The 12,081-nt window shown below is 34.8% G+C and overlaps 1 protein-coding gene across 1 annotated transcript in view; it reads left to right on the forward strand.

Moving 5' to 3' along the window:
- MYO6 (myosin VI) overlaps nt 1–11,341 on the forward strand; it is a 139,062-nt gene extending 127,721 nt beyond the window's left edge. The window contains exons 31-35 of the mRNA XM_081094860.1: nt 2,065–2,168; nt 3,369–3,500; nt 6,225–6,251; nt 8,804–9,022; nt 9,550–11,341. Coding sequence (XP_080950986.1) covers nt 2,065–2,168; nt 3,369–3,500; nt 6,225–6,251; nt 8,804–9,022; nt 9,550–9,749 — 682 coding nt within the window. The 3' untranslated portion in view covers nt 9,750–11,341. The remainder of the gene's footprint in view (nt 1–2,064; nt 2,169–3,368; nt 3,501–6,224; nt 6,252–8,803; nt 9,023–9,549) is intronic.
- Nucleotides 11,342–12,081: the final 740 nt, after the last annotated feature.

Consider the following 12,081-nt stretch of genomic DNA (forward strand, 5'->3'; position numbering starts at 1 on the left):
TATTCTTTTAAAAGAAAATAAAGCAACATTAAAAAACCCATAATAATTTTCAGCTGCTCTTTTAGAAAAGACTCTTAGAAGAACTAAAAAGAAAAGAGAATTTTTTTGTTGGTTTATTGAATGGTATTTTAGTGCTATAAGAAAGGGAAAAAAGAATACAGAATTTGAATAAATGTTAAAGCATAATTTATTGTTAAGGGTAATAGACCTTGCTGACACACAGCTGGCTCTTTCTGAGCAAAGCAATTTAGAAGAAAGAGCTACATGGGAAATTGCCAGTCGCACAGCTTATGAAAAATATGGATTCTTCAGTAAACCTAAAACAGATTTTAACCACAAAAAGCAGGAAGGACTAAATGGCCACACATTAGTTTTTACCCAGGCTTTTGTGTGTCGAACAATTTTTAAGTATGTAGGCTGACGTATGTTGTGTTTTATTCTCTAAAATGAAAGCATAAATAGGCCTTGTAAGGAGGTACAAGTACCCTCTTTCATTGGTGAAGCTCACTATTGAAGAAATGATTTCCTTGATTTCAGGAAGAAGGATACATATTTTCCCACATCATTTTCCAGTCAGTCTCATTATCTTTGTCTTGATGGTCAGGATTGTTGTTATCTTTCAAAATGTAACATGATGAGAAAGTAGCTCCCTTTAGTGTTGTACCTTGATTGTTCCTCTTTGAGAGGACATTTTTGGAGAAGTGGATGATAAAGGTGAAATTCCTTGTTTGGTACCTGAGAAGCAATATCTTAGTTTTTTAATATTTAGTTCTTTTAATATTTGTGTCTTCTTCTTTTCACGCCTTGAAATAGGATGTGTTTAAATTCTTCCTTCATTACTTTGTGCTTAAAAGTCCACTTGCACTTATTCTGAGTGTCTCCTCTGTGGCTAGTGTAAGCTGCTGGAAAGTAATGTTCATTATTACAGAAAACAAGTTGTTCCTGTATTTCCTGAATAATTATTTAAAATTATGTACATGGCTTAAGCCTGGAGTAGCACTACAGGAAAAATTTGCCTTTGTCCTGTTTTATTTTAAATTTATTATTTTAGTATTTTATACATATTTTTAATTTTTAAAATGTGCTTCCTCTTTTTCTACTCAAATATTCCTGTTACTCTGGGCAATATATAACACTTGTGTCCTTTGAAATCTCCGTTATCAGCTTTATGACCTAAAACCCCTTCCTTTCATTTACATATTTATTACTCACTAAATATTTGGGTGTGGTTTTATCTGGTTATAGAACAGGGGTGGGGAATATCTGGCCTGCTGGCCCTTTAAGGCCCAAGATAACATTTGGTCTGACCCTGCCAGAGCAACCGCAGGTGGGACTCAAAATTGAATAAATCAAGGAGCTTTTTTCATAGCAACAAAAATTTATATTAAGTGAATTATATTAAGCGAATGATGTTACAAATATCCAGATGGCCTGTGGCAGAAAAAAGGTTCCCCACCCTGTTGTAGAACTTTTTTCTAAGTGTTCTTTAACAGTGAAGTTAAAAGGTCACAGGAGTTTCCAGAACCCAGCAGCTTTTTGAGCCTTTCTTTAATGACTAATGTGGTGGGTTGCATTTTAGACATTTACCTGTGGACCCACTAAACACCCAGATGCCTAGGGAGATCCTGAGCCAGTAGGTGTGATTGGGGCTTGGCCATCTGTAGCTTCCAGTAGTCTGCAGGTGATGGTACTGTGTGGCCTAATGGCTCATAAACCAACCCTTAATGTGCTTCTAATGATGTTGTTTATGTATGTTGAGGATTTCTTTTCTAATTTTGAGAAATACATATAAATGTATCTTTTACCTTTAGATAAACCTATGGTACTAGAATTTGGAGTCAGAAGTCCTCCTAATATAGCTATTAAGTGGCACGGTGGAAAATTTTAATTTACCTGGGCATTCTATAGTACACCATTCTTCATTTCATCCATCAAAGATACAAAAATTACATTTTTCTAGTAGTTATTTCCAGTTCTTAAATGTACGCTCACTTTCTTCCTTCTTTAGTTAACATTTTGTTCATGTTTCTAGTTTAAATATGTAAAAATATGTAATAATTGCAGAGGTCCTGCTGTGCAAGCCACCAAGGCAGCCGCTGGTACCAAGAAACATGATCTCAGTAAATGGAAATATGCAGAGCTACGTGATACCATCAATACTTCCTGCGGTAAGTGTATGGAAAGGATGAAAAATGGAAAGTCTCCCTACCTAACATGTAATAAATACCCAGCTTCAGGTGCTGTTTTTAAAATTTGCATATGAATTAGTATAAGCCATCCTCTTTATTACTATTACCTTGAAATGAAGACCTAATTTACTCACAAAGCTAAAAGGAAGGCATACTTAAATTAGTTAAATTCATTTTGCTTATCTCTTGCCTAAGTCAGAGAAGAAAAACATAGAGAAATTATGGTCTGGGCTATATTAATGACTGGCCCATCTCATATTATTTATATAATTAAGCACTTACCAGAATCTTTTGGTCCATGAATGCAAGGGAAAAGATGGCAGTGCAGTCCTTCCTTTTTTTTAAAAAAAAAATATGTTTTTATTGATTTTAGAGAGAGGAAGGGAGAGGGAGCAAGAGATAGAAATATCAATGATGAGAATGAGTCATCAATCGGCTGCCTCCTGTATGTCCCCATTGGGGATCAAGTCAGCAACCCAGGCAATGTGCTCTGACTGGGAACCAAACCATGGCCTCTGGTTCATAGGTTGATGTTCAGCCACTTAGCCACACTGGCCAGGCCAATCTTTCCTTTTTAACACTTTTTCTTCCAACAGAATAAAATACTATATCCAGAGGTTCCCACATGGTTGAGTTCTTGGTTAAATCGTAGTGTTGAATTCATAGTACTATAAATAGGAACTAAAGTGTCATAGTTGTACAGACTTCTCACTATGTTCTTTCCTACCTCACTGATTTTATCTGCATAATTACAAACAAAAAATGTGTTGCATATAAATCTAGCTTGCATTTGAATACAGTGACTTTTATTCCTTTTCATTCTGTTGTAGTAGCCTGTGACCTTGGACAAGTGACTTAACCTCTGTAATTTAAGTTCTTCATCTATAAAAGACCTGTTTAGTCCAAGGTGTTTGTTTTGTTCAAGATTCTTATGTTGAACAAATTATATAAAATAGTAATGTATAATAAAATTCTGTAAATATAAAAGATACTATTACCATAAAATACTCATCTTTATCAATAATTAGCTTACTTTTAATTTTTTACTATTACTTTAAAATGAAAACTTTATATTATATATACTATCAATATGTATATGTTTATGCCACAGAATAATTATGCTAGACAACTAAATTAGGATGTTCTTTTTCTCTCTTTCTCTTTCTATGTAATTGGTAGATATCGAGCTCCTGGCAGCTTGCAGAGAAGAATTTCATAGGAGACTAAAAGTGTATCATGCTTGGAAGTCCAAGAACAAGAAGAGGAATACTGAAACAGAGCAACGTGCTCCAAAGTCTGTTACTGATTATGGTAAAAACAAATCTGTACTTTGGAATGTACTATACATAAGACATTTGGGTGAAGTGTCCAATATACATTTTTTCTTATATAGAACTGTGATCCACTGAACCTAACACAACCACGATGGCTTATCGCTCATAGCATTATTTCTATTAAAAACATTTAAAGTCTTATTTGTTAAGAAGTATTGAATTTACTTCTTAAGATACATTCTAGAGGTAAGAATAATCTTGTCTATATTGAAGAGGTTGTGCAATAATGTTGTAAATATGTATTTCCCCCCATATAAGTGAGAAATAGTACCTTGGTTTGTTCTAGAGTTTTGCCAAGACCAGGATTTGATATTTTTGACTGATTTCCAAAAAATTAATTTTGTTACTTTGTTATGCAAAAGGAAAGTTCTACTCTTGAAACTAGAAAATAGAGCAGGGTAGACATAACCTAGTGAAAGTATGCATTAGCTTTAACAGTAATTGAGAATACCTTTAATATTTGAGTAGTAATTTCACATATTAAATTTAATTTCATAAAAGCAATAATTGGAATTTCGTTAGTTAACTTGCTACCTTTAAACTGACACAATTTATTAGCCTAATTTTGGTTAAAGACACGCTGACAGCATATGTAATGCCTTTTTTATTTTGTAAAGGGGTACATTCCCAGCACTTGATAGTATAGTTTGGCAATGCATGACCCAACTTAGGGAATGAACTCTCAGTTATATTTTGCCTCCTTCACCTTCCTAGCAAATAAAAAGCAATGTTTGATTAAAGCAGTGGTTCTCAACCTGTGGGTCGCGACCCCTTTGGGGGTCAAATGACCCTTTCACAGGGGTCGCCTAAGACCATCTGAAAACACATATATAATTACATATTGTTTTTGTGATTAATCACTATGCTTTAATTATGTTCATTTTGTAACAATGAAATTGGGGGTCACCACAACATGAGGAACTGTATTAAAGGGTCGCGGCATTAGGAAGGTTGAGAACCACTGGATTAAAGTCATTGAAGGGATGGACTTTTAATGTTTCCAAGTTGTTGCAAAAATAGATAGAGGAAAATGTACTATTAAGAGAGATGTTAGTGCTGATGATGCTCAAGGGGTGCCAACAGTCAGAACATGACACTCTGGATGGGCAGTGAGAGGTCACCCGGAACTAGGAAACAGCAAGTGGAACACCCTCTCAACATTGACCTTCTCGTGACACCATTGCGTTCTCCAGGTTCAAACTTTGTCTCTGGGAAATGTGGAGGAGCGGGTGATGCCATTGCCTGTTCACTGTCTGCACCCATTTCCAACCACAGTTACATTTGTTTTGTAAAAATCTCAATGGGTTATTCTTTTTAGCTCTAATTTTCTAATCATGATCTTTGGCTGATAGTCTTTGATTATGTTTTATTTGAAAATTTATTCATCTGAATGATTACACTTCTTTTAAAAAGAGGAATTAATGTTGCGTTCACATTTTGAATGCATATACAAATGCTCCTCATATTTGCAAACCAAATTTTGATAGTTTCTTCACCCAACTTCGCCCCCAAAAGGAGCAAATAATCCATGGCTTACCTTGCTAGTGCTTATACTATTTTCATTTGTAATGTATATACACCATTTTGGAAGAACAAAAGAGTAGATTCAAAGTGCCATCCAGGTACAAATTTAGGAAGTTTATGTGAACACATTCTATATGTAGCCTTCAAAGAATTTGATTATGGGCTCCTTTCAGGATGAAAGGTAACTTTTGCTCTGCAAAGCACTTTCTTTTTCTGTCTTGTTTCCTCATGTAAAACTCACACAGGAGCTACAGGTAAAAGGAAAGGTGAAGGACACCAAGACATGTAACAAGCTCAGTTGAGAAAATTCTATACTTAGGTGGTTTACTAACGGGGCAGCTGATCGGCCTTTAAGAAGAACTGCTCTGTAATTCAATACTTGCAAGGATTTTAATTCATTAATGTGAGAAAATAAAATTATAACAGCTGTGATGAACAAAAATATAATGAGGTTATTGCCCGTAAGAGTAATGCATGGACAAATCCATGCATTTCTGGAGTGATTTCTGGAGTTCGGAGTTCGGATCCTCAGGCTCTCCTCAGGGTGAGCACGCTCTCATCACGTTTACTACAGACAGATTTTCAGAAATAACTTTGGTGCCGTGGAAAATCACCCAGTAAAAATTTATAATATTTAGTTGCTTAAAACAAAGACTTTGGAGAGTAGTTTTATTTCATAGCTCCTAAAATAAAAATGGCATGTGTTTAAGATTTAAACAATTTGAAGAAATTAAAACATCCTGGGTACATGTGAACATGGCAGGACGTTTTCTCTACTGCGTATAACTTTTGGATGAATTTAGAATTTATCCTCTTTTTTCCTACAAAAATGCTTGTAATGCCCTAAAGTTACTATAATGTCCATTATTAAGTGATTGTGTTGGATTTTTCTTTGACTATTACTGTGTCCCAAAATCACAAATGAAATGCAGTTTTTAAATTTCAGTCCTCTTTATATGTCCATCAGGCAGAATTTTCTAAAACATAATCAAAATAGTTAAAAAAAGAAAAAAGGAAAGCAGTATCTACTTGTAGGTATTTGTCTATGGACAGGATACTTACTTGTTAGTCACCACCTCAATTGATGGAAAGGCTTTACTATAAATTAGAAGAATGATGCTCACTTAACAGTTTTGGCACTTTTATCTTTTCTTCAACATAAAATATTTGTTCACAGATTTTGCACCATTTTTGAACAATTCACGTAAGTCAATGGGTGGTAACTCATGAGCTAACTGGAAGATGGGTTAAAAATACTTTATAAAGTACTAACTACTATTAAACATTGTTTTGCTACAATTTTTAAGTGGAACTATAGTACATTAATGTTGGTTTATCTGTACTAGATATATAATTTGAGATGATACTTTCATTTGGGTCACTCCAAAAAACAATAAAATTTAAACTGTTGTTTTATAAAATTACTTCATTTTAAGAAATAACTAGAATTTTAAACTGTGAATATATACAATTTTTATTGTAGCAAAACTCTATCTTACTAAGCAGCTGATCTTTTAGAATAAAGACTAACTTTAGGTGCTGGTTTCAAACACTGTGGTGGGATAAGCATGTCTGTTCAAAGAGATTGGAGTTTTGTCTGATAATACAAATTCAGATTTAAAAGGACACCACTTCATAGGAAGAAGAGATTATTCTGATTGTTCTGTTATGTTTGTAGATTCCTAAGATGCACTTTTTAAATATAATTTAAAAGATTTGAGTCATCTTAATGTGCAGTAAGTTTCTTCTAGAATCAGTTTCAACAGTCATTTGGATATACAGTAGGTTCTCGAATAACTTTGTTTTATTCACTGTCCTTCTGTCATTACATTGAAGAACTGCCATAGGAAGTTACCTCTTGTTGATATCAATCAGCCTATGGTAAAGTTAGTTACATTATATGTTATTTCACTTAGAGTCACTGAACCTATTGAAGACATTAAATGAGAACTTACTGTAATGCCATATTTATTTGCCAGCTGGTTAGGCTTGATTTTTGAAAGTGCTTTTAGTAATTTGTAGGGCTATATTTGAAACTTATTTCATGCTTTTGAAGATAACATTATTGGATGTTTAGAAGATGAATTTCCATCTTTTAACGTCTGTATCTTTGTACTTTCCCAGATGGATATTGTCTCCCCAATACAATTTCAGTTCTCGCATTAGTAGAAAAAGCCATCAAAGAATTTATGTTGGGTTTCTTAATTTTATCAAGTATATTAAGTTATAGGAGACTTATTTTAAAGAAAATAGTAGGTTAATTTAGCGGGTGGTGATCAGTATCATATTAAGTTTTCTATCAACTAGACATTGAATTCAAATTCACTGCTTAAGATGAAGGATTTTTTTTTTAAACCCTTTTAAAATATGTTAGTTTTGAGTTAATGTATTTTCTTCAAAGTAGGTAGTTTTTAAAACTTAAAATGGAAGCACTGAACTGTAAGTAGTTTTGGTGGAACAGGAACAAAAGGATAAATAAGCTTCTCTCTGTTAACTGCTAAAGGCGATGCGGCTTTTTAAAGCCACTAACAAAACTGGGGCTCGGTTTCATTCTTCCCAGGCATTAGAGCTTTGCTAACTGCTGCTTGCTTTCTCTGGTTTGCACAGAAATAAATCCAGTCGCTAGAAAGCTTTGGCTGTTGGTGTAAAAAGTAGAATAAGAGTATTTTCATCCTTTTGGTATTTGGAGATTCTTACAAAAGCCATATGGCTGTTCTTGACTTATACATATTATATAATTTCTCACTGACATACTTAGTTTTTCAGTGAGATTCTTAATTGAGCTGCAGTAAGTGGTTGGTCCACTTTGAAAGTTGTAAGTATAAAGCATATTAAACAGACTTTACCCAAATTATGTTGCTGAAAATGTCAAGTCATTGCCCCAGAGAAATGTTTATATATGTAGATAAAATAAAAACCCAATTGTCTAGTAATGGAAATTGAGCAAGAGGGAAAAAGTTTATTAATAGGAGGGTAATGCCCAGCACTATCAGAAAAGCAAAGAGTTTGTTTTCTATTGGCAAAGGGGACCAAATATTATATACTTTTCACTTATTTTAGTGGATCTTACTCCAAGAGGAATCTATTTTCAGAGTAAGTAAATATCTGAGGGAAAGTTCATGTTTACTATTACAGTTTTTTTTTGTCTTTGCTGTTGTCATGAAGTCATTTAAATAGTATTAGTGAAATATATGTATTGTTTTGGCCATTTTAAATCTCAAGATTGGCTAAAGAGGAAACTTTTGTCTTCCATATTTTTGAGAAACTTGTGATTAATTGACAAGTATCATCGATAATCCTTCAGATTTGTATAATTACTGTTTGTTTTACCATAAGTAGTCCTGTAAAAGTTACTCTTCTGCCTTCATTTGAACTCTTTGGAGGAAAAATATAAATCTAGTAAATAATACTAGTGTGCGTTCCTGCCGTGTGAGTTTATTTTAGGTTACTGATTATTTTAGGTTATTATGGCTGCTGCTGTTGGAGTGTATGCAGGGGTGTGTGTGTGTGTGTGTGTGTGTGTGTGTGTGTGTGTGTGTTTACAATGTAAAGGAACTTCTTTAGGGAAAGAAAATTCTGAAGAAATTTCACTGTGAATTGTATTCAATTATAGGCAGTTATTACTTACACTTGGTTTTAAATTTACTAATAGGAACCCCTCTTCCTTTTAAAAAAATGTGTGGTGCATTTTAGGATTCAAGGCTGTTTTGTTATCCCTTGGGCTGCTGGTTTAACTTTCCTTGTTCTGTGTAATAGCTCAGCAGAACCCAGCCGCTCAGCTTCCTGCCAGGCAGCAGGAGATCGAAATGAACAGACAGCAACGCTTCTTCCGCATCCCATTCATCCGCCCTGCTGACCAGTACAAAGACCCGCAGAACAAGAAGAAGGGCTGGTGGTATGCCCATTTTGATGGACCTTGGATTGCCCGGCAAATGGAACTCCATCCTGACAAGCCACCCATCCTTCTTGTGGCTGGTGTGTATGACTCACAGGAAAAAAATTTATAAAGGAGGAAAGGATTATAAACTCTGAATGAAACAACCTAATATATAATGTAATAATTCACTAAAAGTTCAGGATTGAGGGATGGATTTTGCAGTTAAATCATGTTTTCAGTTAGTTTGAGGTTTAATTTATTTATAATGTGAACTTGCTTGGATTATGTCCTTGTAGAACACATAGAAACTTGTCTGTGTCCCAAGAACCTTTCCTTGGTCTTAATTATATCAGTTGATCTGTAGCAGTTTAAGGAAATGTAGCATTTTTATTTGCCCTCATAATTTGTTTGATCAGTTGTAGTGATGGTACATTTTGAAAGAGTCTTTGGTGGAGGACAAACTCTTTCTCTGGTGAGTTTATTAAGCAGATTTCAATCCTGGGGGAAGAAAATCAAGTTTTGAAAGTTCTCAAATCTATGAGAATTGATATATACTTCAGGAATAAGGGTTGTAGCAGTAGTTCTGAAAGAGACATGGTAATTCTCTGCTGTCTCATTTGTGCAGGTAAGGATGATATGGAGATGTGTGAGCTGAACCTTGAAGAGACAGGCCTGACTCGAAAGCGTGGTGCTGAGATTTTGCCAAGACAGTTTGAAGAAATCTGGGAACGCTGTGGAGGCATCCAGTACCTTCAGAACGCAATTGAGAGCAGACAGGCGAGGCCCACGTATGCCACGGCCATGCTGCAGAACCTGTTAAAGTAGATGTTACACTCCGACTGGCAGCAGGGAGCCCTGCCGCGGTACTAGGTAGGGTGTGTGCCTCAGAGATTTAACCATTCCACGATCATGTTAGAATTACTTCGACAAAGTGAACAGCTTTTATTAATCATGGCTTTTTGTTAATTTAAGGTTAATTATGGTAGTGACTTTGGGACCTAAAAATTATTTTCCTATATCCAGCTGTAACTGTTAAACCTCTTGTTATTCTCATACTTGTTACACTTGGACAGATTCTGATATGTCTCATTCTGTGCAGACTACCTTAAGTCCATCATAATTGTTCTCTAGGAAAAGAAATTTGAAAAATAATTCAAAAGACTCGATTTCTAAGGATGGCACAGTATAATATAACTGGAATAATGAAACAGCTTAAATTTTCTTACAAAGATTAAGTCATTTAATATTTTGATTGGAAAAGCTTTCTACTTTCTTTACTCGCTTTTGCAGAAATTCATGGAAATTTCCATCAAAGGTGGAAATTTTTATTCCCCCCGTCTTTTGCAGTGTGTCTTAGTTTGAGTAAAGCCATTCACCTGAAGTTCTAGCATTCTAGAATGAGCCTTATGTGATTGATGTACTTGATGATAAAGAAGGTACTCATAGTATTCTGCACGGATTTGTTTTTCTTTTCTATTACATTGTGGTGTTATAAGAATATTTTTCTTATATTCCATGAGCAAATAAAGGAAATTTAGATCATGTAAGTGCTTAAAAGTTTTGGGATAACTTTTCTTTCATTAAGAAAAGGAAATAGGTTTTAGGTGGCACTGTGGCTTAACTCTACTGAATTCAAATATTCCTCCAACTTAATCTCAATTGTGATTTTTATATCAAAATCTTGTCCAAGTTGTTTCATATGATTTAGGCTAGTGTTCTGCTTCAGAACATCCTTGTTTTAAAAAAGTTCGTAGTGTCTTTTGGCCTTTGAGATTTTGGTAATTGTAGAGCTGTTTTATAAGCTTTGTAATTCAAAAGCCCTTGAACTGGGTAATTGCTTGTTTCATGTAACTGATAATTTAAGAAGTTTTCCCTGTGTGCTGTTAGTTTTGATCAAATGTCAGCAGTTTCTACCCTAATATTTATGACTTTCATGTTAGGAATTTGGATGCAAAAATACATCAAGGAATTATGTTGACATAATCCTAAAGAGTCTTGTTTGTATTTTAGAATAAAATTAGAAAATAAAATACTCTCTGCATTCTTTTTTTTTCTGATTTCAAATGACACTAACTTTTGAACTGAGTTTTCAGTGATTTTTTTTCCCCTAGAAAGAGTACCTCAGCTAGGAAAATATTTCCCAGCTGATTAGATTAGTTTTCAGACACTGTTTTTAGAATTGCCTCTCCAGATCTTTGTACAGAAATATTTACTTATTACAATACTGTGCAAATGATTGTCTTCTGTTAAAGAAATGAAATGGCCCTGCCTATGCTACCGAGAATGTGAAAATGATTATCTTCTGAAGGATGTGCTACTCCATAGACTAACCCACCCTTGTGTCATTTGGTCCCTGTGATTGGTGACAGAAAGGCTTGGTTACTGACAATAAATGACCTGTTCCCTCTCTTCTCATCACTCGCCTTTAATTGGTGTTTTTATTTGTATACGATAGTGAATGGTAAGCTTTGTTTCTTAACTAGGAACAAGTAAAGTCCTTGAAGAAAATGTACTCACCAAATATATTTTTAAGGACTTGTCTTAAACAGTTTATGTATCTCCCAGACTCATATAGCCACTAGATGGAAGACTAATCAACCATACAATTATTATAATGAGAGGACTTAACATTTTGAAGAATTTGTAAGAAATAGATCACAGCAAAGCACTGTTACAAGTCTTTTACTTTAATAGCTAGTGAAATTATAGTCTTAAGCCATTTTGCTGCTAATTATGTCACATAGCTGTCCTAGAACTTACCTAATTAAAGTAGTCTCCTGAGGTAGCTGTGGCTACCAGGAGAACTGCCCTAATTCAGACAGACTCACAGTAACCTACATACGGACATGCACATACTCACAGAAGCCCCTCTGCCAGGGAACTTAGGGCCTCGCCAGCCTTTCAGGGAAAGAGCAGAAATTGTGTTCTAAACGATGTTGATGCAACCGCTTTATGGTGTTCACAATCAGAGCCACAGGCGCTAGGTGGAAACTGTAGGAATCAAATGCCAATTCATATTTTAATCAGTCATTTTAACTGAGATGTAAAACTAGAATTTAAGCCAGCCCACTGTATATTCACCCTTTGTACGCCACAAGCGTCTGTAGACACAAGCGGTGGACCTTCCCCATACGCCACGTGCGTCTATAAAAAAAAA

Source organism: Myotis nattereri (assembly GCF_964212035.1).
Source record: "Myotis nattereri genome assembly, chromosome: 6".
NCBI classification, from domain to species: domain Eukaryota; kingdom Metazoa; phylum Chordata; class Mammalia; order Chiroptera; family Vespertilionidae; genus Myotis; species Myotis nattereri.